Genomic DNA, 26640 nt, shown 5'->3' with positions numbered 1-26640 from the left:
TTTTCAAAAAAAGAAAAAAAAACAACAATAACGTTCGGAAGTAAAAGCTCTGTTTTATTTTTTTATGGTGGCGTGAAGCAATACACGGTTAATATACACAAATACAAAATAACAAAACGGGCCTTAAAGTCATTGAGGCAGGTCCCCTGGAGAAGGACATAAAATTGACACCTAATAATAATAATAATAGTCTGCCGACTGAATTGGAACCATTGACAGGGGTGTTTGATTTGAAATGGGAGTCTCTTACAGGGGTGTTTGATTTGAAATGGGAGTCTCTTAATTTAACCTTACAAATGTTGAAGTCCATATCAGCAGCCGCTGGATTCGTTCGATGATTTCGAGGTAAAAATAAAAAAATAAAAATTTTTAATTAATGAAGGGTGATGATGATCTTGTTACTTATAGTGAGTTCTAGGTAGCTAGATCCTTGAATTACTACTACAAACAACATAGTTTAAATCATCATCATCATCATGAGCATGAACATGAACATGAACATGGAAGAAGAAGATCAGGAGAGGGGTTATGTGAAAAGGAAAGAAGAAGATGAAGAAGAATACACACAAGATGGGACTGTGGACCTAAAGGGAAGACCTGTCCTTAGATCTACAACTGGAAAATGGAAAGCTTGTTCTTTCATTGTTGGTAAGTAGTAGTATCTTGAATTTCTCAACTTGTTACTATATCATATGAATTAAACAAACAAACAAGATCAATATATTGTATAGGGTATGAAGTGTTTGAGAGATTGGCATATTATGGGATTGCAACAAATCTTGTCATCTATTTATCAGAGAAGTTGCATGAAGGAACAGTCACATCTTCAAACAATGTCACCAACTGGGTAGGCACTGTTTGGATGATGCCGTTATTGGGCGCCTACATCGCCGATGCTCATCTAGGACGCTATTGGACCTTCATCTTCTCCTCCATCATTTATCTCCTTGTAAATACTTCATTTTCCCCTTTAGTTTAGTTTAGTTTAATTTATTTGATCTCACATATAATAACCGATTCAAACAACAACAACAGGGAATGTGTTTGTTGACTCTGTCGGTATCATTGCCATCCTTAAGGCCTCCGTCATGTGGCCCAAATGTTAAGGACCAGGATTGTCACAAGAAGGCCTCCTCCCTTCAAATTGGGGTGTTCTATTGCGCTCTATACATAATAGCTGTTGGAACAGGAGGGACTAAACCCAACATCTCGACTATGGGGGCAGACCAGTTCGACTCTTTCGAGCCAAAAGAGAGGATGCAAAAGCTATCATTCTTCAATTGGTGGATGTTCAGCATCTTCTTTGGCACACTCTTTTCCAACACCTTCTTGGTCTACATACAGGACACCGTCAGTTGGCCAGTCGGTTATGGGCTTCCAACTATTGGCCTCGCCGTTTCAATTATGATCTTCATCTCGGGCTCTCGCTATTATAGACATAAAACTCCTTTGGGTAGTCCTTTAACTAAGATGGCTAAGGTGCTTGTGGCTTCGGTCAAGAAATGGAAAGTGGCTGCTCCAAATGACCCTAAACAGCTTTATGAGCTTAGCTTGGAACACTATGCTTCTTCCCGAACATATCGTATAGACCATTCCTCTTCCTTAGAGTAAGTAAATCAAGCATTCCCATCCTGGTCCTGGGGGATATTGACATTAATGACATATGTAAGAGTTTTTGGTGCAGGTTTCTCGATAAAGCGGCGGTCGAGAGCGGGTCAAAGTCGAAGTGGAGCTTATGTCCGGTGACTCAAGTAGAAGAAACAAAGCAAATGATGAAGATGATTCCAATATTAGTGGCCACTTTCATTCCCAGCACCATGCTAGCTCAATCACACACTCTGTTCATAAAACAAGGCACCACCCTGATCAGGAGCATGGGGCCACATTTCAGCATCCCACCAGCATGCCTGACGGCGTTCGTCACCATCTTCATGCTCGTCAGCATCGTCATCTACGACAGACTCCTCGTGCCCGCGCTTAGAAAATACACGAAGAATCCTAGGGGGATCACGCTGCTGCAAAGAATGGGGATAGGCATGGCCATTCACATAATGATCATGGTCATAGCTTTCTTAGTGGAGAGGAAGAGATTGAGTGTGGCCAGGGACCACGGAATCACCCGGAAGGAACAGATTGTGCCTTTGAGCATATTCATACTCTTGCCGCAGTTTGCGCTCATGGGAGTGGCTGATAACTTCATGGAGGTGGCTAAGATCGAGTTCTTCTACGATCAGGCGCCTGAAGGAATGAAAAGCCTTGGAACTGCATATTTCACCACCAGCTTGGGAATTGGATACTTCTTGAGCAGCTTTCTTTTATCCACGGTGGCTCAAGTCACGAAGAGGAAAAATGGTGATGGTGGTTGGATTCAGAACAATCTGAACGTCTCGCATCTAGACTATTACTATGCATTCTATGCAGTGTTGAGTCTTATTAACTTTATGTTCTTTCAATTCGTCGCTCGCAAGTTTGTTTACAACTCCGACGACAAAGAACCAAAGAGGCAATTGCAAGAAGACATTGTAAATTCTCATATTACTTCTCTAGGAGGTAAGATAAGAGAATAAGACCTTGTTCGTTTCAATAAAGGGTGAAGTGAAGTTATCCCACAATTCATCTAATCCAAATAATCAACCTTTTCATCAAACCTACATCAAACAAGCTCTAAATTATGAATATAGAGACTAAAAAGGTAGACTATACAAGGCAGATTAATTGATTGAACACTATATTCTTCATAAATTTCCCCAAGTACAAGAATATTACACAATCCCTTAGCGCATCTAAAGGATGAAGATGTTCTAAATTCGGAACAAGCACAAGGAAAATACAACACTACAACACGCAAACAAACAAACATGATTTTCAGGAAAAGAATTGGCTAACCTTATGTTATGTTCTTATTTCAAAGCAATATTTCAGCTCCATGTGACATCTCTTGTCGTCGTCTTCGAACTACAGCACAAACATCAAAAGTGAAAACATGCTAATTGAGGTCCATTATTGAGGATATACTAATGCAACTATCAGATTTCTTTGTTTTCTTTTCCATAATATTGGGATTAGTATTAATAGTGAATCTCTCTACTTGGTTAAAGAATATCCATGAAATGTAAATATTGATAGTCACATATTAGGATGGAAAATTTCCATAAATTGTCATTCGCAACAAAAATTACAAGAAATTTGTTTTTAGGGTTTTGGGTGTTTAATTTCAACCTCAACTCATAAAAAAGTACAAGTAGTAAACTACAATTCAAGCACCAATTAACAACTATATAAGCTATATTTGTTAACCTTAAGTTTTGCCGAGTAGATTCCTCTAGCAAGAACGCCAGATGGAGTGGTTTCTGCTTCAAGTGTGTATGCATATGGTTCGCGCTGGGGAGCAAAAGTACCCAGCATTCCTTTGCTCTCATCCACTATGCCATTTTATACAAAAAAAAAAACAAAAAACGAATGTGATAAATAATAACTCTCACAAAAAAATCCAGGAACAAGCATAGAGGTAGGGAATCCATGTGCACACTTTTTTTTTTCTTTTCCGAGTTTAACGTTTCTTGGTAAACAATGGAGCATCTAAAGTGTAAAGATAGTAGTACTCCTTCATACCCAAAAAAAACAGACCTGCTATGTTTGCTTAATATGTTCAGGGGCTATAACTTACAGTAACAAAATGTTAGTCAAGAGATATAGAGAATTCAAGGTTGATTCTATTTCATTTTTACAACAATGAAACACTATTGCCCAATTCATCAGGGGGTTTCTCTTGTATTAGAGTACAAAATCAATGTGAAACACATATTATTGTTTCTGTATCTGGATCATTTCCAAGATACAAAAACATTCTGATCATGACACAGACTCATCAGAAATTTATTTATGTTCTATTTGGAAACGGATCTACATATAAAAACAAAAATAGTAAGTATTTCCAAATGCCAGCCAGCCATTTAGGAGCATAAAACAAGATAACCCATGAGTTCAAATCATGGCAATTCATAGAGGGAAAGTAAACTTATATTATACAATATACACATATACTAGAATTATTTTCTATTCATAATTTCACATCTAACAAAAGAACTTCAGAGACAAAATCAGTTGAAAAATTGTAGCAGGTTATAGTGCTTCCTAAAAGAAGAAACCAATCAAGCCAGTGAGATAAAATTATGGTAAAGGAAGTCATAAAGTAGATTCTTTACCTTGGACTCCATACCTCCACACAGTGTTAGTGTAAGCAAGGCCAGAGACAATGTTGTGGCCAACAGTGAATGTCAGCTTAAGCTGGTATTCGGAGTTCTCTCTTAGAGCAAATAGAACATCTCTACTTTTAGTCTCGTCTACAGGCAAGGGTGTGTTAATTTCCCCAAGTTCATCAGAAATGATTCCTATGGTGAGGAATGTAACTTCAGGCTCCATTTGCTCTGAAAAAATGGAATGACTAATTAAAAGAAGAGAAATTCAGTACAAAGTAGAGATCTCAACTCTCAAGCTTATAAGTACCAGTTAAATCACTTTCTACTCGGCCAAGCAGCTTTTCTTTCCACCTCCTTAAACTTTCATCATCCTGAGAAGTAAATATACTTAATATAAGCACATATTGCAATCATCTATTGTTTATTTTACTTGAACAAGAGCTGTTGAGTTCAAATCAAATGGTATGGTCAGCCACAATTTAAGTTCAAATTCGAATTTCAAAGCCTCAAAGGTCGAAACTATACTCGATCAACCTGGATTTGAAATTCGAGACATAATGGAATCAAATATAAAGATCAACGAATCAGTACTGATCACGAATGCGAACGCAACTTAGAGGCAAAGAAGAAAAACTGTGTGATGATTAGAAAACCCTAAGATAAGAGGTAAGAAGAGAACAACAAAGGAATATAGTAATAATGATAATAGATGAAGGAAGAGAGACGTAAAAGAGTTGCGGATATGCAGAGAGAAATGACCTTGTCTTTTTCAAGCGCGGCTTTGAGAGGAATGAGAGGACTAGGAACGAATTCATCAAATGTAGTCCCAATACATGCATGTTCATCATCATCAAGTTCGTCCTCACGATTCTCCCCTGCTTTTGCAGCAATTTCAGCTCTATCTTTCTCATGCTCTGCTTCACTGCCATAGCCACCACCGTCACCGTTTGGGGGAATTCCACAAGAAGGTCCGGCAACTGCTTTCTTCGCACTCTCCATTTTCTCTTTCTATCTCTTTGTCTAAAGCTGTAATGCACAAATAGAAAGTGAAAGCCAGACAGAGACGCGCATATTTTGCCTTCTTCACTTTTTGAATAGAGGACGCATCTTTTTTCACCAACTTATCTGAATTTTAAACTTCACCGGAATTACCAATTTACCATGAATCTGTTTTATTGTTATTCAAACCAAATAAATGTTTTTCTTTGTTTTTTATTTTTATAAATTAAAAAAGATAACAAAGTCAACCCATCTTGTTTTTGTTGGGAGTTGGATGAGAATCAAATGTGTTTACAAAGATTTTGAGGTATTTTAATTGATGAAGGTTGACTGTATTTTAATTGAGGAAGGTGAGTCAACGATGGAATGTTTAAAAAAGAAGAGTCCATTCTGCATCTCCTCTTGTATTATAAGTGTATTGTTAGGATTTAGTTGAACCTTGAATAGGTTTAATGAGTTATTACAAAGTTCATTCGCAAGTTCTTGGAGATTTGGTTGAGGCAGCTAGTTCGAAATCAAGTTATTTTTTGTGTGTGTGAATTATTTGGCTGAAACTTGAAGAAGTTTCCGACAATTATAAACGACAGATAAGATCCATTCACAAGTCACAACGTTGTTTAAAATCAGATCAAATCAAAATGTGAACTAAAAGGGTAATCTCATTATTCTCTCTAAATATCGTTATACTGGTTTTTATTTTTTATTTTTAATTTATCAATTCATTTTTTATTTTTTATTTTTTATTTTTATTTTTATTTTTCTTGTTGTGTTTAACTACACTTATTTTTCATTTACCATTTAAATAATAATAATTATATTATATTATTTCATCCTTTATTAGAATAGTGACAAGATCTTCATAATTATATCAATACACAAACAATATTACTAAAATGGTTTGATGCAACCTTAGGTAAATTCTCCCTAAATTTACTTTTTTATATTGTTGAAACAATTTAGTATGATTTTATTATTTATTTTTTCAAATAAAAAAATAAACAATTATATATCAGCATATTAAGTCCGAATAGAACAAGCGCCTACTATAAAAGAATTATGAAATTATGAGGACAATAGGCGCGATTGAAGGGGCTCGACAATTAGTCTATTAGGGAATGTATCTATAAAATAGTAGTATGCCACGTCACTTAAAACTTCATGTTTGTCCCTAATGGACAACTTATTAAGAAACTCATTAACCTAGCTAATTCCTACATTGAAAATCTATTACGGTTAGAAAGAAAAGTATATGCATAACTTTATATTATGGAGCAATAACCAAATTCAACACCTTAACTTAGATACTAGTATCTTATTTCTCTCTAAAAATCTTCTAGAGAATTGGTAAACAACGTCTGAAAAAATAGGTGGATATCCCGGTCTCCCTGAGATATTGAGTTCAAGTCTATGTGGCGTCAAGTTTCGATCGCCTGATTAAATTGATTGAGTGTGTTTGCGAGCTATGTATTTAACCCGTAAGAAATAGCCACACTCCAAAGGAGAAGCGGAACACAACGTTCGCAAAAAAAAAAAATCCTCTAGAGAAGTTCAAAAGTCATTTTGTTCTTGGCACCGATGACTTCTTTAACATTAGAGGTGTCTTGTTTTTCTTTCCACCACTTATATTTGAGTTAGTGTTGTATTTTGTTTGATTCAACATCTTGTTTAGTTGAATTGAATTTTTCGTTCCGATTTTTTATAATCCGAATAATAATCCCTGATTTTGGTGGATCGATTGCTGCTCATACCCACCAAATGTCTTGATGATGCTTTCACGAGTTTGTGTGTATTCCCTTTTTAGTAGTAAAAGTAGATGAAGTTGTCATATTTATAGTTGTTTCTCTTTTGTCCAATAAAAAGTTTTTTAAACTGATCTTCTTTTATTTGGAGTCCCTCTTACATGTATCATTTCTTGATTTGTACATGTTTATCATTATTTTGACCATATATATAAATGGTCAGTTATCAGATAATAAAATATTTTTTGGCATTGTTTACCAACCCACAGTCAATGACAAATTTAACTGTCACTCATAAATTTTTTGTAGAGATTCTTCTGACACCGCATTATTGGTTTGTTTGATTTTCTCTACTTCTTTACTAATCTATGAGTCTAAATATTAATTGTTAACAAATTGAAAGATATTGGTCTTTATTGTCTTTTATATAGATAAAATATTTTTAATTATTAATGGGCTTGTATGTATAATTAATTTAACGTTTCTAGGCTAATTTACTAATTTATAAGGGTTGTTTATAATTGTTGATATTATAAGACTCCTATATAAATATAGTCTATAGATAGTTAATATATATATTATATATATATATATTATAGATAGTTAATATAGATATTATATATACAATGAACATGGGATACAGCCCACCCTAACCCACCAAGCGGTTCGGCCATGGTTAGGATATATCTCTTCTTGTCATTAGTCTAGAGAAGAAGATGCACACAAGTTCTAAATTTGGAACACTCAAATATCATACTCTAACTGTAGTTATTATCAAGTGAGGATAAAACAAAAAATATCGCGTACGACTTTTGAAATGCGTCGAAAGATTATTATTTGAAATAAATCGATCTCGTAAAATAAATTAAACTCAATAATTAAATCTCATAACTTACCTCCTAATAGAATCTTAGATAAGATTATTAATGAATGGAAGATTTAATTAAAGTCTACTTTTTAGCTTTATCAATTAAAATTAATATTTCAACAAAAAGTCTCTACCATTTTTTTCCGTAAAATTAGAAAAATAGTAAGAACACTATAGAATCAGAGATTCTTTAAAATGAATTTGATATTTAGTTACACGTAAGAAAGTAAGAAAGTGCACCGACACTATGTTTCATTAGCCCGTCGAATTAACAATCTCTACTTATATGTTTTGACCCTAAACCCTCTTTCCGGAGCCATACATTCGTTTGTGTGGCAGTTTAACATCAACAATTTTGATGTTGATTCAGATGTTCACAACTCAGATTCTATAGTACTTTTAAAAGATCAGGGTATCGCCTTTGAAAAAAACAAAGTAGATGGTATTGATTCGGGATTGTTAGTCTCTATGTTGACGGATTGTGGAATGATGTGCTCTAAAATTTCCCGCGCTTGGATCACTTTTCATGGTGCCTATGATTTTGGCTTCATCGTCAAGATTCTAACCGACGTCCCCTCCCATCGGATCCGATCATGTTCATGGTTCTAGTCAAGCAAATATTCGGAGAATCAATTTTCGACCTCAAACACGTTAGGAAGTCTTTCAATGGACTCTACGTTGGGTTAGACAGATTGGCGACTACTCTATAATTGGAAAGAAGACTGGGCATACAGAGTCATCAGGCTGGTTGGGATAGTCTTCTTAGTTATTATAAAAGTATTTTATAAACTCCAAACAAAATTATTTTGATAAACAAAAATAATTAGACTAAAAAACATTCTTGATGAACTTTATCCTTAATTCATGGATATCAACCAAAACCTCGAGCTCATTATATTTTTAGCTTTCCAGAAATTTTCATTTAAAATATTTATTATTAATCTTGTACTTGGAAATATTTTTAATGTTTTTCTAATAGTCAAGTATATTATTTTTAATTCATGTTTAATTAATTAGCAATCATGCAATCATTGAATCATGACATGCCATGTCATGCCATGAATATTAATTATATATGTTTTTTTTAAAATTTTAACGGGTTTATCCTTTCACAAAATTTAGGTAATTTTTATTATTTTAAATATTTTTAGTAATTAAAAAATAGTTAACAATTAAAAATAGATTTGTATAATTATGAAGTGTAAAAAAATCACCATCGCAAAAATAACTTAAATATGTTTTAAAATATTAGTTTATTTAAGTCAATATTAAAACAATATATTTTTAAATAAATTTATAACTTTTTATTCAAAATATATTAGCCATATATTTTTAAGTTTGTTTGATAATTGATATATATAAAAGATAATAAAGAGTTAAAACCAAGAATTAATAAAATATATAATTTTATCTATAATAATTATAATAATAATTATTATATAATAATGTAATTAATAACTCTAAATTTATTTCATGTATAATTTGTTAATTCAAATTATTTAATTGATTAAAAATAAAATAAATAATAATAATAATATTTTCGATTAGGATTGTGAATAAATTTAAAATAATTATATATATAAAAAATAATTTATCAATTAATCATACATCCCCTTGTAAACCATAACCTTCTTTTATTTCTTCACCTACCAAGCTTAATATAATATTAGTGAAGAGATTGATATGATTTATAAAATATTGTCTTTCGAGTTTACCTCTTGAGATAAACTATTTTTTTACATGAAAGCCAATGTGGACGCCATACAATCGTTTGTGTGGCAGTTTAACATCAAAATCTTTAGCACTTTTAAAGAATCAGGGTATCGACTTTAGAAAGAATAAGAATATATAAATTTAAAATGATTATATATATATATATATATATATATATATATATATATATATATATATATATATATATTACATCTTCTTGCAAACCATAACCTTTTTTTATTTCTCCACTTACCATGCTTAATTCTTCTTCGACAGTCATGAACTCCGCCATTTGCATTCGTGAAGTTTGAAACTATAATATTAGTGAAGATTTATATGATTTATAAAATCCTTTCTTTCACACCGTTTGTGTGTTTGTGTCATTCGACACGGATTCCCCATCACTATTTACAAGCCAGACGTTCCAAAATATTGTCTCTCGAGTTTACTTCTTGAGACAAACTATTTTTACATGAAAGCTAATATTGTAGGCGCCCTCAAGTTAATTCAATTTGGTCTAACACTGTCCAATTTGCCCAACTCTCTTTCCGGAGACAAACAAGTTTAATATCAATCCTTTGATGTTGATTTAGATGTTCACACCTCAAAAAGTAGATAGTATTGATAAATTGTGGAGTGTTGTGCTCTAAAATTTCAGAATTTTTTATTTAAAATATTTATTATTAATCATGTATTTGGAAATATTTTTTATGTTTTTCTAATATTTAAGTATATTATTTTTAATTCATGTCCTAACTATACATTAATTAATTAGCAATCATTGAATCATCTCATGCCATGAATATTAATTATATATATTAATGTTTATGAACAAATAGGTATTTTGTAAATTTGAGCGGGTTTATCCGTTCACAAATTTGCGGTAATTATTATTATTTTAAATAATTTTAGTAATTAAAAAATAGTTAACAATTAAAAATAAATTTGTAAAATTATGAAGCGTACAAAAATTACTATCCCAAAATTAACTTAATATGTTTCAAAATATTAGTTTATTTAAGTCAATATTAAAACAATATATTTTTAAATAAATTTATAACTTTTTATTCAAAATATTAGCCATACATTTCTGGGTTTGTTTGATAATTGATATATAAAAAATAATAGAGAGTTAATATCAAGAATTAATGAAAAAAATATTTGAATTGTATACCATTTTATTTTATCTCATGTTTATATATATATATATATATATATATATATATATATATATATATATATATATATATATATATATATATATATATTTCTGTTAATTAATATTTAATAAATACAATTCACTCAATATGATAAAATATAAACCATTTAATTAAAAAAAATCAAATTAACGCTTAAATTTTTTTTAAAATGAAATAATACATTTTAATTTTATCTATAATATATTCAACGTGATTGGTATCCGCTCATTGGGAGAGAAGGTGGAGGAGATATCTATCGTCAAGAAGTTCCTTAGAGCCGTACCACAAAAATACATGCAGATCGTTATCGGAATCGAGTAATTTGGTGACCTTAAGAATATGATCGTTGTGGAGATCGTCGGTCGTCTTAAAGTCCACGAGGAGAGGCTTTACGGCTACAGATACCAAGAGGAGGAGCACCTATTGCTCACGAATGAAAAAAAACGGAGGAGTCAATTTTTCTTCTGGATCGTCGAGTCGCAACGACAATGGTGAAGATAACCGAGGTCATGGCAAAGGGCGAGGTCGTGGAGAAAACTCACCTCGACAAAAGACACCAAGCCCGCAAAGACAAGAGCATAGTGAAGTGTTACGTTTGTAAAAAGTATAGGCACTATGCGTTCGAGTGCCCTAACAAAAGTCCCGACGATGAGACAAACCTCACTAGCTTCTATGACGAGGAGCAAACATTAATGTTTATTGAGGTAGTGACGAATGATTTGCCCGGAGACAATGAGACAAACATCACTAGCTTCTATGACGAGGAGCTAACATTAATGTTTGCTAAGTGAGTGACAAATTCTTTGTTTGAAGACGAGGAAACAAATCTCGAAGAGTTCGTGCAAAAAAATTTCAATGAAGACTAGATGTGGTGTTGCTTAATGAAGAGAAAGTCATGTCGAACCTTGTCGTAATTGACGATGAGTACAACCATAACGACATTTGGTACCTTGACCATGGAGCAAACAATCATATGACGAGCTATCGAGAAAAGTTCAATGAGCTCAACGAGAAGATTACTAGAAATGTGAAGTTCGAAGACGGAAGCAAGGCACACATGTTTATTGATCCAGTTTGCGGTAAAATCTGTGTGAGCAAATATGCCATGTTCAAGGAGGAGAAAAAGTAGGAGTGGTGCACCAACAATAACGAGCTCGTACAAAATTTTGTGGAGATCGGAATCTTACGAGATGTCTATGCGGAGGCACCACTTATAGAGATGAATCATGATGAATTGTTGTTGCTCAACACTAACTAACCAACAACATATCACGAGGTGGCAGTCGAAGAGCCGTGGTATGAGGCCATTAAGAAAAAGTTCGAGTCCATTAGGAAGAACAAGACATAGTAGCTCACTAATTTACCACTCGGTTATAAGATCATCGGTTAAAGTGAATTTTCAAGTTGAAAAGAGACAATGAATGCAACATCCTCAAGCATAATACGAGATTCGTAGTGAAAGACTATCTGCAAAAGCAAGGCATTGACTTTAAGGAGACTTTTACACCGGTGGCGAAACTTGACACAATCAGGCTAATTCGACACCGCTTCATTAAGCTCTTCTGGACATTTCCTGCATAATCTCGATTCAATTCAATTCAACTCACTTCGATGAGATCGGATTATGAATTATATATATACATACCTCTGTTGTTGAAGAAGGTTGATCCTCTCGAGAATCATGAAACAGTATCCTTCAAGCATAACAAAGGCATCGATCATGTTATCTTCTTTGATAACTTGCTCAACCTGCAACCAAAACCTATAATCAGTTATTAACAATGAATGAATGAATTGTTGAATAAAGAAACAAACATACACGGAGAAGAGCTCGGTGATGGTGACAGGGGAAAGAGAGGAGTTGAACGACGTCTGAATGAGCATTGGAGCGGCGAGAAAGGCGCTGGTTCTTAAGGACTGATAAACGAGAGAGAGAGAGATTGAGTAAGGGTTTAAGTTTGGTGGATTTGAAGGTGGACGTCCTTCCTAACAAGGCATCAAGCAGCTTCTTCCCCATACAAATATTTGCAGGAAAGAAAGATCCACACAGATAAGATCAAACCCCCAGCTCTGAACTTTTCTACTGATGACGACGACAGATGCGCATCCGTCTGCGACAGATGCGTATCCGTCTGCGATAGATGACTTAACCTTTTGTGGTAATTTACTTCTAGGATACTAATTTGGCTGCAGGAACAAAGGGAGCAAGACGTTCCTCTCCCAAATGCATCGAATGTAATTTTTCTGTCGAGTATTCTTGGCAAGATGGTTCTTCAAACCATGTTCCAAGTGTGATTGGAAGTGTGGAAACGAACACGTTTGTGGAAACATGTTTCGCTGCAGACTAACAGGGCAGACCTCACATCTGTGATAAAAACTGTAAACCAGAGGATTGTTTATGATAACTATATAGCTCCCTTTGCAGAGTTAGCAAGCAGATATTTCCTCTAACACCGCTAAGCAGCAGGCAGTGAAGGGTGTGAGGAGGAAGCTTGATGCTGAAACCCTCGATACCACCTCCTTTGCTTTAAGCATAGCCGTGATTCTCAGTTCAATCCATATCCTTTTGAGAGGTCCTTTACAAACAGTTTCTCCAGTATGCAGCAGTCAAGTTGGAGATGTAATGGATATGAACTAGACAATATTATTAGCCTTTTCTCCCCCCAATTGCTCTGCTTTTATATTCTGTTTCACCCATTCCCATTTTGCTCTGCTTCATTCTCATCTATAACTATTCCACTTACTGTTATTGTTTAACTCGTAATTACCTGCACTTGTCTTATTATATGATCTCTATATCTGCTTCATATTTGAACTGTGAATTCCTTTCTTTTGGTTTTCTTGCATTCTCTGCAAATAATGAAAGCAGAGATGCATATGGTGATGTTTCGAATTATTTTTTTATCTGTTTTCACTTGTGGAATGTTGTTTCCTGCAGTACAGGTGTCCCCCAGTACAAATAGAGGGCATAGTTGGTTTGTGTGCAGTTGAAATAATCATATTATGTTCTTATATTCCAACTAAATTCTCTTGTTTGTGAAAATCTAGGTCCTAAAACATGATTAATGTTGGTTTTGCAGGGCTAGGAGCTGGGACTTTTTTTTCTTTTTTATTTTCTTTTTTGTTTGTTTCTTGATCATAGCAGGATAATAGGATCATTGCTTACTATTGTTTGTGTTTCATAATAATGAACTTATACAATGTTCTGAATTTCGTCAATCTCTTGCTGTTTTGTTTCAGGGACCAGAGAACTCTTCTTATTGGTGAACTTTCAAAAGGGAAGACCTAGCAGTGCACTTTGCACTGTATATGAATTGAGCTGATGACAGATGGCTAGATGATCGGTTTTGATGATGAACTGGTTGGAAATTCCATGAATGCCTGCAGCCTATTCAGCTAGATGATGATAGTTTCATGCATAGTCCACATCAAATCGGCTTATCCATGCACATACTTTGGTTTGTAGGAACCTTGGTTAGTGACTTTTTTCTTTTTTTGTTTTGTTTTGTTCTTGATCATGCAGGATATATAAGGATTGTTGCTTACTATTGTGTGTGTTCATAATAATAAACTTATGCAATGTTCTGAATTTCATGAATCTCTTGTTGTTTTGTTCCAGGGACCAGAGAAACTCTTCTTATTGGTGAACTTAGCATGTTGTTGATGTTTCACTTTGTACTGCATATTAATTGAGCTGATGACAGATGTCTAGATGATCGGTTCTTGATGATGAACTGGTTGGGAATTCCAGGAATTGTGATAATATACTAGTATCGCATTATATATGTGTTATACAATGTCCCCAAGATAGAATTTTCAAGATTCTATGTAATAAACAGTTCACTCTTTTCTATATATGTCATGGATCATCTCTTTTATTATATATTTCTGAAACAATTGCACTGATGTTGAATGTGTAAATAGTTTTTTTTTTAAAAAGGTCAACTTCTTATTGAAAATAAAACGCAAGATGCGTTTAGTGAATTACAAATGAGAAATAGAGGTAGAAGGAGAAACAAAAACAGAAGAAGAAGAAAAAGAATAAGGTTCAAAAAAAAGCCCAAGGTACAAATTCTTTTGTTACGAATAGAAACAAAAGAATGTTAATGGGTAGAATAGTAAAAAACCACTATTTGAGCTATAGTATGTTATTGTGTTCAATAAAGAACACTATTTGTTATTGGTGTCGCAGGCGAATGCGCATCTGTCGCAGACGAATACAGCATCTGTCGCAGGCGACAGATGCCGCATTTCGCCTACGACAGATGCGCATTCGTCTGCGACAGATGCGCATTCGCCTGCGACAGATGCCATTTCGTCTGCGACAGCCTTCGACAACCTGCAACCGCCTTCGACAGATCCATTTCAAACACCAAACGATTCAGTCAGCCCAAAACCTAAACCTAAACATAACCTAAACCTAAGATGCGCATCGTGGTCAGAGGGAAGGTGTGTTTGGGGAGGGATCGTGGTCGTCGCGTCGTCGGTGTTTGGAAGAGGAAGAAATTGGGGTTCTTGCCTTGATGGATCGTCGGGGTTTTGGGGAAGAAGAGAAACTGAAGAAATATGAAAAGAGGAGAGAGGGAAGGGAAAAAAATGAGGCAAAATAGCACTTTTTTTAAATTTTTTTTATTTGAGGGGTAAAGGAGTCTTTGCCATAGGCAAAAGGTTATATTGATAAATTAATTTTCCTATGCTAAGTTTAAAAATACCCTCTTACGAGGGTTATTTCGTCAAACTTCCCTACAGGGGTGTTTGATTTGAAATGGGGAGTCTCTTAATTTAACCTTACAAATGGTTTGAAGTCCATATCAGCAGCCGCTGGATTCGTGTCGATGATTTCGAGGTAAAAGTAAAAAAAATAAAAATTATTAATTAATTGAAGGGTGATGATGATCTTGTTACATATAGTGAGTTCTAGGTAGCTAGATCCTTGAATTACTACTACAAACAACATAGTTTTAAATCATCATCATCAGCAAGAGCATGAACATGAACATGGAAGAAGGAAGATCAGGAGAGGGGTTATGGGCAAAGGAAAGAAGAAGGATGAAGAAGAAAGAATACACACAGATGGGACTGTGGCCTAAAGGGAAGACCTGTCCTTAGATCTACAACTGGCAATGGAAAGCTTGTTCTTTCATTGTTGGTAAGTGTAGTATCTTGAATTTCTCAACTTGTTACTATATCATATATGAATTAACAACACAGATCATATACTGTATAGGGTATGAAGTGTTTGAGAGGATTGGCATGATTATGGTATTGCAACAAATCTTGTCATCTATTTATCAGAGAAGTTGCATGAAGGAACAGTCACATCTTCAAACAATGTCACCAACTGGGTAGCACTGTTGGATGATGCCGTTATTGGGCGCCTACATCGCCGATGCTCATCTAGGACTCTATTGGACCTTCATCTTCTCCTCCTCATTTATCTCCTTGTAAATACTTCATTTTCCCCTTTAGTTTAGTTTAATTGATTTGATCTCACATATACTAACCGATTCAAACAACAACAGGAATGTGTTTGTTGACCTTGTCGGTATCATTGCCATCCTTAAGGCCACCTTCATGTGGCCCAAATGTTAAGGACCAGGGATTGTCACAAGAAGGCCTCCTCCCTTCAATTGAGTGTTTCTATTGCGCGCTATACATAATAGCGTGTTGGAACAGGAGGGACTAAACCGAACATCTCGACTATGGGGCAGACCAGTTCGACTCTTTCGAGCCAAAAGAGAGATGCAAAAGCTATCATTCTTCATTGGTGATGTGTCAGCATCTTCTTTGGCACACTCTTTTCCACCCTTCGTGGTCTACATAACAGGACACCGTCAGTTGGCCAGTCGGTTATGGGCTTCCAACTAGTGGCCTCCCGTTTCAATTATGATACTTCATCTCGGGCTCTCGCTATTATAGACTAAAACTCTTCGGGTAGTCCTTTAACTAAGATGGCTAAGGTGCTTGTGGCTTCGGTCAAGAATGGAAAGTGGTTGCTCCAAATGACCCTAAACGCTTTATGAGCTTAGCTTGGAACACTATGCTTCGTCCCGAACAGATCGTATAGACCATTCCTCTTCCTTAGAGTAAGTAATCAAGCATTCCATCCTGGTCCCTGGATATTGACGTTATGACATATGTAAGAGTTTTTGTGGGCAGGTTCGTCGATAAGCGTGCGGTTCGAGAGCGGGTCAAAGTCGAAGTGGAGCTATGTCCGGTGACTCAAGTGAAGAAACCAAGCAAATGATGAAGATGATTCAATATTAGTGGCCCTTTCATTCCCAGCACCATGCTAGCTCAATCACACACTCTGTTCATAAAACAAGGCACCACCCTGATCAGGAGCATGGGGCCACATTTCAGCATCCCACCAGCATGCCTGACGGCGTTCGTCACCATCTTCATGGCTCGTCAGCATCGTCATCTACGACAGACTCCTCGTGCCCGCGCTTAAAAATACACGAAGAATCCTAGGGGATCACGCTGCTGCAAAGAATGGGGATAGGGCATGGCCATGTCACATAATGATCATGGTCCATAGCTTTCTTATTGGAGAGGAAGAGATTGAGGTGTGGCCAGGACCACGGAATCACCCGGAAGGAACAGATCGTGCCTGTGAGCATATTCATAGACTCTTGCCGCAGTTTGCGCTCATGAGTGGCTGATAACTTCGTGAGGTGGCTAAGATCGAGTTCTTCTACGATCAGGCGCCTGAAGGAATGAAAAGCCTTGGAAACTGCATATTTCACCACCAGCTTGGGAATTGATACTTCTTGAGCAGCTTTCTTTGTATCCACGGGTGGCTCAAGTCACGAAGAGGAAAAATGGTGATGGGTGTTGGATCAGAACAATCTGAACGTCTCGCATCTAGACTAGTACTATGCATTCTATGCAGTGTTGAGTCTTATTAACTTTATGTTCTTTCAATTCGTTCGCTCGCAAGTTTTTTACAACTCCGACACAAGAACCAAGAGGCAATTGCAAGAAGACTTGTAAATTCTCATATTACTTCTCTAGGAGGTAAGATAAGAGAATAAGACCTTGTTCGTTTCAATAAAAGGGTGAAGTGAAGTTATCCACAATTCATCTAATCCAAATAATCAACCTTTTCATCAAACCTACATCAAACAAGCTCTAAATTATGAATATAGAGACTAAAAAGGTAGACTATACAAGGCAGATTAATTATTGAACACTATATTCTTCATAAATTTCCCCAAGTACAAGAATATTACACAATCCCTTAGCGCATCTAAAGGATGAAGATGTTCTAAATTCGGAACAGAGCACAAGGAAAATACAACACGCAAACAACAAACATGATTTTCAGGAAAAAGAATTGGCTAACCTTATGTTATGTTCTTATTTCAAAGCAATATTTCAGCTCCATGTGACATCTCTTGTCGTCGTCTTTCGAACTACGCACAAACATCAAAGTGAAAACATGCTAATTGAAGGTCCATTATTGAGGATATACTAATGCAGACTATCAGATTTCTTTGTTTTCTTTTCCATATATTGGGATTAGTATTAATAGTGAATCTCTCTACTTGGTTAAAGATATACATGAATGGTAAATATATGATAGTCACACTATTAGGATGGAAAAATTTCCAGAAATTGTCATTCGCAACAAAAATTACAAGAAATTTGTTTTTAGGGTTTTGGGGTGTTTAATTTCAACCTCAACTCATAAAAAGTACAAGTAGTAAACTACAATTCAAGCACCATTAACAACTATATAAGCTAGATTTGTTAACCTTAAGTTTTGCCGAGTAGATTCCTCTAGCAAGAACGCCAGATGGAGTGGGTTTCTGCTTCAGAGTGTGTATGCATATGGTTCGCGCTGGGGAGCAAAAGTACCCAGCATGTCCTTTGCTCCCATCCACTATGCCATTTTATACAAAAAAAAAAAAAAAAAAAAAAAACGAATGTGATAAATAATAACCTCACAAAAAAATCCAGGAACAGCATAGAGGTAGGGAATCCATGTGAACACTTTTTTTCTTTTCCGAGTTTAACGTTTCTTGGTAAACAATGGAGCATCTAAAGTGTAAAGATAGTAGTACTCTTCATACCACAGAAAAAAAAAACAGACCTCTATGTTTGCTTAATATGTTCAGGAGGCTATAACTTACAGTAACAAAATGTTAGTCAAGAGATATAGAGAATTCCAAGGTTGATTCTATTTCTTTTTACAACAATGAAACACTATTGCCCAATTCATCAGGGGGTGTCTCTTGTATTAGAGTACAAAAATCATGTGAAACACATATTATTGCTTCTGTATCGGATCATTTCCAAGATACAAAAAACATTCGGATCATGACACAGACTCATCAAAAATTTAGTTATGTTCTATTTGGAAACGGATCTACATATAAAACAAAAATAGTAAGTATTTCCAAATGCCAGCCAGCCAGCCATTTAGGAGCATAAAACAGATAACCCAGGATTCAAATCATGGCAATTCATAGAGGGAAAGTAAACTTACATGTATACATATACACATATACTAGATTATTTTCTATTCATATTTCTAATCTACAAAAGAACTTCAGAGACAAAATCAGTTGAAAAATTGTAGCAGGTTATAGTGCTTCCTAAAAGCAGAAACCAATCAAGCCAGTGAGATAAAATTATGGTAAAGGATGTCATAAAGTAGATTCTTTACCTTGGACTCCATACCTCCACACAGTGTTAGTGTAAGCAAGGCCAGAGACAATGTTGTGGCCAACAGTGAATGTCAGCTTAAGCTGGTATTCGGAGTTCTCTCTTAGAGCAAATAGAACATCTCTACTTTTAGTCTCGTCTACAGGCAAGGGTGTGTTAATTTCCCCAAGTTCATCAGAAATGATTCCTATGGTGAGGAATGTAACTTCAGGCTCCATTTGCTCTGGAAAAATGGAATGACTAATTAAAAGAGAGAATTCAGTACAAAGTAGAGATCTCAACTCTCAAGTTTATAAGTACCAGTTAGATCACTTTCTACACGGCCAAGCAGCTTTTCTTTCCACCTCCTTAAACTTTCATCATCCTGAGGAGTAAATATACTTAATATTGCAATCATCTATTGTTTATTTTATTTGAACAAGAGCTGTTGAGTTCAAATCAAATGGTCTGGTCAGCCACAATTTAAATTTCAAATTCGAATTTCAAAGCCTCAAAGGTCGAACCTATGCTCGATCAACCTGGATTTGAAATTCGAGACATGATGGAATCAAAAATAAAGATCAACGAATCAGTACTTCACGATCACGAATGCGAACGCAACTTAGAGGCAAAGAAGAAAAACTGTGTGATGATTAGAAACCCTAAGATAAGAGGTAAGAAGAGAACAACAAAGGAATATAGTAATAATGATGATAGATGAAGGAATAGAGACGTAAAAGAGTTGCGGATATGCAGAGAGAAATGACCTTGTCTTTTTCAAGCGCGGCTTTGAGAGGAATGAGAGGACTAGGAACGAATTCATCAAATGTAGTCTCAGTACGTGCATGTTCATCATCATCGTCAACTTCGTCCTCACGATTCTCCCCTGCTAATTTGAACATGTTTATATATATATTTAATATATAATCATAAAATAATTAAAGTAAATTCATTTAAATATCTTACAAATTTAATATCAAGTGAAGTTTGCTTTACTTCTATCATATAAACTGCTTTTACATGAATGTATTTTATATTCATCTGAGTGAATATATATCAATCAGTTTTACATGGACAACCTTATGTAAAACAGTGTAGACTGTCTCTTCAATGGTCATGTAAAACAGAGTGAAGCGAAGGAAGCTTCACTCATTTCTGTTTTTGCTGAACCCGGAATAAAATACGGGTTCCGGGTTCTCTTTCTTCCTTTCAACCCAATTTTAATTTATTAATATAATAATAATGCTGAGTTTTGATTGGTCCGCAACAGGGAAACACCCAATTCGGTAGCAGAAGATCTGATCTGCGATTGAAGGGGCTCAATTAGTCTATTAGGGAATCTATCTATAAAATAGTAGTATGCCACGTCACTTAAAACTTCATGTTTGTCCCTAATGGACAACTTATTAAGAAACTCATTAACCTAGCTAATTCCTACATCGAAAATCTATTACTGTTAGAAAAGAAAGTATATGCATAACTTTATATTATGGAGCAATAACTAATTCAATACCTTAACTTAGATATTAGTATCTATTTCTCTCTAAATCCTTCTAGAGAATTGGTAAACAACGTCTAAAAAAATAAAAATAAGTGGATATCTCGGCCTCCTGAGATCTTGAGTTCAAGTCCGTCAAGCGCCAATTTTAATCGCCTGATTAAATTGATTGAGTGTGTTGCGAACTATGTTTTTATCCCGTAAAGAAATAGCCGCACTCCGAAGGAGAAAGCGGAACACAACGTTCGCAAAAAAAATCTTCTAGAGAAGTTCAAAAGTCATTTGTTCTTGGCCCCGATGACTTCCTTTAACATTAGAGGTGTCCTTGTTTTTCTTTGTCCACCACTTATATTTGAGTTGGTGTTGTATTTTGTTTGGTTCAACATATTGTTTAGTTGAATTGAATTTTTCGTCCCGGTTTTTTATAATCCGATAATATAACCCTAATTTGGTGGATCGATTGCTAGCTCATACCCACCAAATATCTTGAGGATGCTTGTCACGAGTTTGTGTGCATTCCCTTTTAGCCGTAAAAGGGGATGGTTGTTTCTCTTTTGTCCAACTGATCTTTCATTTGGAGTTCTCTCTTACATGTATCATATCTGATTTGTACATGTTTATCATTATTTTGCCTTATATATAAAGGGTCAGTTATGAGATGACAAATATTTTTTGGCATTGTTACCAACCCACAATCAATGACAAATTGAACTAACTCAAGTACAATTTTTGTGTAGAGATTATTCTGACACCGCATTATTGGGTTTGTTTGATTTTCTCTACTTCTTTACTAATCTGTGAGTCTAACATTAATTGTTATAAATTGAAAGATATTGGTCTTTATGTAGTTAGAATATTTTTAATTATTAATGGGCTTAGGTTGTATGTACAAGTAATTTAAGGTTTCTAAGCTAATGTACTTTTTATAAGGGTGTTTATAATGGTTGATATACACTACTTATGACTCTTATATTATAGTAGTTATATAGTCTATAGATAGTTAATATAGATATTAGATATATATATATTATAGTATTTATAGATCTAATTATAGATAGTTAATATAGATATTATATATACAATGAACATGGGTTACAGCCCACCCTAACCCACCAAGCGGTTCCACCCTCTTCTTGTCATCAGTCTAGAGAAGAAGATGCACACAAGTTCTAAATTTGGAACACTCAAATATCATACTCTAACTGTAGTTATTATTAAGTGAGATCAAACAAAAAATATCGCGTACGACTTTTGGACTTTTGGAATGCGTCGAAAGATTATTATTTGAAATAAATCGATCTCGTAAAATAAATTAGACTCAATAATTAAATCTCATAACTTACCTCCTAATAGAATCTTAGATAAGATTATTAATGAATGAAAGATTTAATTAGAGTCTCCTTTTTAGCTTTATCTATTAAAATTAATATTTCAACAAAAAGTCTATACCATTTTATTTCCATAAAATTAGAAAAATAGTAAGAACACTATAGAATCAGAGATTCTTTAAAATGGGATTTGATATTTAGTTATACTTAGAAAGTGCATCGACACTATGTTTTCATTAGCCCGTCGAATTGACAATCTCTACTTATATGTTTTGACCCTAACCCTCTATAGCACTTTAAAGGATCAGGGTATCGCCTTTAAAAAACAAGTAAAATGGTATTGATTCGGGATTGTTAGTCTCTATTTGACGGATTGTGGAGTGATGTGCTCTAAATTCCCCGCGCTTGGATCACTTTTATGGTGCCTATGATTTTGGATTCATCGTTAAGATTCTAACGGAAGTCCCCTCTCATCGGATCCGATCATGTTCATGGTTCTAGTCAAACAAATATTCGGAGAATCAATTTTCGAACTCAAACACGTTAGGAAGTCTTTCAATGGGTTAGACATATTGTTAACTACTCTATAATTGAAAAAAAGACTGGACATACAGAGTCATCAGGTTGGTTCAGATAGTCTTCTTACTATGGAATATTTTATAAACTCGAAACCAAATTATTTGATAAACAAAAATAATTGGATTCAAAAACATTCTTTATGGACTTTATCCTTAATTCATGGATATCAACCAAAACCTCAAGCGCGTTATATTTTTAGCTTTCCCAGAAATTTTCATTTAAATATTTATTATTAATCTTGTACTTGGAAATATTTTTAATGTTTTTCTAATATTCAAGTATATTATTTTTAATTCATGTTTAATTAATTAGCAATCATGCAATCATTGAATCATTGAATCATGCCATGCCATGAATATTAATTATATATATTAATGTTATGAACAAATATGTTTTTTTATTTTTATTTTAACGGTTTTATCCCTTCACAAAATTTCGGTAATTTTTATTATTTTAAATATTTTTAGTAATTAAAAAATAGTTAACAATTAAAAATAGATTTGTATAATTATGAAGTGTAAAAAAATCACCATCACAAAAATGACTTAAATAGGTTTTAAAATATTAATTTATTTAAGTCAATATTAAACAATATATTTTTAAGTAAATTTATAACTTTTTATTCAAAATATATTAGTCATATATTTTTGAGTTTGTTTGATAATTGATATATATAAAAGATAACAGAGAGTTAAAATCAAAGAATTAATAAAATATATATTTGAATTGTATATCAAGATATTTTTATTATTCATTTTATTTTATCTCAGGTTAATATATATATATATATAATTATATATTTATTATATATATAATATATATATATATATATTCTGCTTTTGTTAATTAATTTAATATATTCAATTCACTATATATTAAAAATATAAACCATTTAATTAAACAAAAATCAAATTAACGTTTAAAATTTTAAAATAAATGAAATAATACATTTTAATTATAATTATAATTTTATCTATAATAATTATAAGATAATATATTATAATAATTATTATTATTATATGATAATGTAATTAATAACTAAATTTATTCATGTATAATTTGTTAATTCAAATTATTTAATTGATTAAAAATAAATAAATAATAATAATAATATTTTTGGAATAATTTATCAATTAATCATACATCCCCTTATAAACTATAACCTTCTTTTATTTCTCCATCTACCAGACTTAATATAATATCAGTGAAGATATTGATATGATTTATAAAATCCTCCCTTTCACACTCTTTCACACAGTTTGTGTCATTTAACACGGAATTTTCGACACTATCTACAAGTCAAAAGTTCCAAAATATTGTCTTTCGAGTTTACCTCTTGAGACAAACTATTTTTTTACATGAAGCCCAATGTGGACGCCATACAATCGTTTGTGTGGCAGTTTAACATCAAAATCTTTTTGATGTGTTGATTCAGATGTTCACAACTCAAACTCTATAGTACATTTAAAGAATTAGGGTATCGACTTTGGAAGGAATAAGGATATATAAATTTAAAATGATTATATATATATATATATAAATATAATTATCAATCAATAATACATCTTCTTGTAAACCATAACCTTCTTTTATTTCTCCATTTACCAGCCTTAATTCTTCTTCGACAGTCATGACCTCCGCAAACTATAGAAGATTTATATGATTTATAAAATCCTTTCTTCAAACCGTGAATGACACGTCCCAGCACTATTTACAAGCCCAATCCTCTTTCTGGAGACAAACATTCCCAACCCTCTTTCTGGAGACAAACATTTGTTTGTGTGACAGCATTAAGGATTTTGACGTTGATTTAGATGTTCACAACTCATAAAGTAGATAGTATTGATTTAAGATTGTTAGTCTCTATGTTGACAGATTGTGGAATGTTGTGCTCTAAAATTTCAGAAATTTTCATTTAAAATATTTATTATTAATCATGTATTTGGAAATATTTTTTATGTTTTTCTAATATTTAATTATATTATTTTTAATTCATGTCCTAACTATATATATTAATTAATTAGCAATCATTGAATCATGTCATGCCATGAATATTAATTATATATATATATTAATGTTTATGAACAAATAGGTATTTTGTAAATTTGAGCGGGTTTATCCGTTCACAAATTTGCAGTAATTATTATTATTTTAAATAATTTTAGTAATTAAAAAATATTTAACAATTAAAAATAAATTTGCTATAATTATGAACCGCACAAAATTACATCCCAAATTAACTTAATATGTTTCAAAATATTAGTTATTTAAGTCAATATTAAAACAATATATTTTTAAATAAATTTATAACTTTTTATTCAAAATATATCAGCTATTTCTGGGTTTGTTTGATAATTGATATATAAAAAATAATACAGAGTTAATATCAAGAATTAATGAAAAAATATTTGAATTTGTATATCATTTTATTTTATCTCATTGGTAATATATATATATATATATATATAGATATCTATATATATATATATATATATATTATATATATATATATATATATAATATATTTAATATATACAATTCACTCAATATTATAAAATATAAACCATTTAATTAAAAAAAATCAAATTAACGCTTAATTTTTTTTTTAAAATAAGATAATACATTTTAATTTTATCTATAATATATTCAACGTGACTGGTATACGCTCGTTGGGTGCGAAGGTGGAGGAGATCTCTATCGTCAAGAAGTTCCTTAGGGCCGTACCACAAAAATACATGCAGATCATTACCGGAATCGAATAATTTGGTGACCTTAAGAATATGATCGTCGTGGAGATCGTCGGTCGTCTTAAAGTCCATGAGAAGAGACTTTACGGCTACAGATACCAAGAGGAGGAGCACATATTGCTCACGAATGAAAAAAAACAGAGGAGCCAATTTTTCTTCTAGATCGTCGAGTCGCAACAACAATGGTGAAGATAACCGAGGTCATGACAAAGGCGATGTCGTGGAGAAAACTCACATCGACAAAAGACACCAAGCCCGCAAAGACAAGAGCATAGTGAAGTGTTACGTTTGTAAAAAGTATAGGCACTATGCGTTCGAGTGCCCTAACAAAAGTCCCGACGATGAGGCAAACCTCACTAGCTTCTATGACGAGGAGCAAACATTAATGTTTATTGAGGTAGTGACGGATGCTTTGCCCGGAAACAATGAGACAAACATCACTAGCTTCTATGACGAGGAGCTAACATTAATGTTTGCTAAGTGAGTAACAAATCCTTTGTTTGAAGACGAGGAAACAAACCTCGAAGAGTTCGTGAAAAAAATTCCCAATGAGGACCAACTGTGGTGTTGCTTAATGAAGAGAAAGTCATGTCGAACCTTGTCGCAATTGACGATGAGTACAACCATAACGGCGTGTGGTACCTTGACCATTGAACAAACAATCATATGACGAGCTATCGAGAAAAGTTCAATGAGCTCAACGAGAAGATCACCAGAAATGTGAAGTTCGAAGACGGAAGCAAGGCACACATGTTTATTAATCCAGTTTGCGGTAAAATCCGTGTGAGCAAAGATGCCATGTTCGAGGATGAGAAGAAATAGTAGTGGTGCACCGACAATAACGAGCTCGTACAAAATTTCGTGGAGATCGGAATCCTACGAGATATCTATGCGGAGGCACCACTTGTAGAGATGGATCATGATGAATTGTTGTTGTTCACCACTGACTAGCCAACAACATATCGCGAGGTGGCAGTCGAAGAGTCGTGGTATGAGGCCATTAAGAAAAAGTCGAGTCCATTAGGAAGAACAAGACATATGAGCTCACTAACTTACCACTCGGTCATAAGATCATCGATTAAAGTGAATTTTCAAGTTGAAAAGAGACAATGAATGCAA

At 33.8% G+C, this 26640-nt stretch overlaps 3 protein-coding genes and 1 pseudogene across 5 annotated transcripts; 2 read left to right on the top strand and 2 right to left on the bottom strand.

Annotated features, from left to right (window-relative positions):
* Positions 1-209: 209 nt before the first annotated feature.
* On the top strand, positions 210-2621 carry LOC124929382 (protein NRT1/ PTR FAMILY 5.3-like). Its single transcript, XM_047469730.1, has 5 exons — positions 210-345; positions 409-648; positions 732-949; positions 1036-1607; positions 1685-2621. The coding sequence occupies exons 2-5, from the start codon at positions 477-479 to the stop codon at positions 2565-2567; spliced, it is 1845 nt and encodes a 614-aa protein (XP_047325686.1). The 5' UTR covers positions 210-345; positions 409-476; the 3' UTR covers positions 2568-2621.
* LOC124929383 (rho GDP-dissociation inhibitor 1-like) lies at positions 2509-5293 on the bottom strand. Of its 3 annotated transcripts, XM_047469732.1 has the most exons (6): positions 4959-5289; positions 4507-4570; positions 4206-4427; positions 3298-3422; positions 2887-2955; positions 2509-2648 (listed from the first exon to the last, which is right to left on the bottom strand). In XM_047469732.1, exons 1-5 carry the CDS (start codon positions 5196-5198, stop codon positions 2893-2895), a joined length of 714 nt encoding a protein of 237 aa, XP_047325688.1. In that variant the 5' UTR covers positions 5199-5289; the 3' UTR covers positions 2509-2648; positions 2887-2892. The 3 variants fall into 3 exon arrangements, with proteins under 3 accessions (XP_047325688.1, XP_047325687.1, XP_047325689.1); XM_047469731.1 differs by lacking the exon at positions 2509-2648 and having other exon boundaries at positions 2694-2955; positions 4959-5288; XM_047469733.1 differs by lacking the exons at positions 2509-2648; positions 3298-3422 and having other exon boundaries at positions 2694-2955; positions 4959-5293.
* A 7510-nt stretch (positions 5294-12803) lies between these two features.
* LOC124929753 lies at positions 12804-17713 on the top strand (annotated as a pseudogene).
* A 92-nt stretch (positions 17714-17805) lies between these two features.
* On the bottom strand, positions 17806-20271 carry LOC124929752 (rho GDP-dissociation inhibitor 1-like). Its single transcript, XM_047470147.1, has 5 exons — positions 20137-20271; positions 19691-19754; positions 19392-19613; positions 18476-18605; positions 17806-18132 (listed from the first exon to the last, which is right to left on the bottom strand). Exons 1-5 carry the CDS (start codon positions 20269-20271, stop codon positions 18072-18074), a joined length of 612 nt encoding a protein of 203 aa, XP_047326103.1. The 3' UTR covers positions 17806-18071.
* Between the last annotated feature and the right edge of the window lie 6369 nt (positions 20272-26640).

This window comes from Impatiens glandulifera, chromosome 3 (genome assembly GCF_907164915.1).
Source record: "Impatiens glandulifera chromosome 3, dImpGla2.1, whole genome shotgun sequence".
Taxonomy (NCBI): domain Eukaryota; kingdom Viridiplantae; phylum Streptophyta; class Magnoliopsida; order Ericales; family Balsaminaceae; genus Impatiens; species Impatiens glandulifera.
The sequence above is the reverse complement of the archived record's forward strand: the minus strand, read 5'-3'. Positions and strand labels throughout refer to the sequence as shown.

Excerpts from the sequence above, each read along its gene's own strand:
- LOC124929382 (XM_047469730.1), top strand. The coding sequence starts at position 477 with ATGAGCATGAACATGAACATGAACATGGAAGAAGAAGATCAGGAGAGG. Across the intron at positions 649-731 it reads AGCTTGTTCTTTCATTGTTG|GGTATGAAGTGTTTGAGAGA; the intron begins GTAAGTAGTAGT and ends TATATTGTATAG. Across the intron at positions 1,608-1,684 it reads GACCATTCCTCTTCCTTAGA|GTTTCTCGATAAAGCGGCGG; the intron begins GTAAGTAAATCA and ends TTTTTGGTGCAG.
- LOC124929752 (XM_047470147.1), bottom strand. The coding sequence starts at position 20,271 with ATGTTCAAATTAGCAGGGGAGAATCGTGAGGACGAAGTTGACGATGAT. Across the intron at positions 19,755-20,136 it reads CCGCGCTTGAAAAAGACAAG|GATGATGAAAGTTTAAGGAG; the intron begins GTCATTTCTCTC and ends TTTACTCCTCAG. Across the intron at positions 18,606-19,391 it reads GTGGAGGTATGGAGTCCAAG|TGGATGGGAGCAAAGGACAT; the intron begins GTAAAGAATCTA and ends AAAATGGCATAG.
- LOC124929383 (XM_047469732.1), bottom strand. The coding sequence starts at position 5,198 with ATGGAGAGTGCGAAGAAAGCAGTTGCCGGACCTTCTTGTGGAATTCCC. Across the intron at positions 4,571-4,958 it reads CCGCGCTTGAAAAAGACAAG|GATGATGAAAGTTTAAGGAG; the intron begins GTCATTTCTCTC and ends TTTACTTCTCAG. Across the intron at positions 3,423-4,205 it reads GTGGAGGTATGGAGTCCAAG|TGGATGAGAGCAAAGGAATG; the intron begins GTAAAGAATCTA and ends AAAATGGCATAG.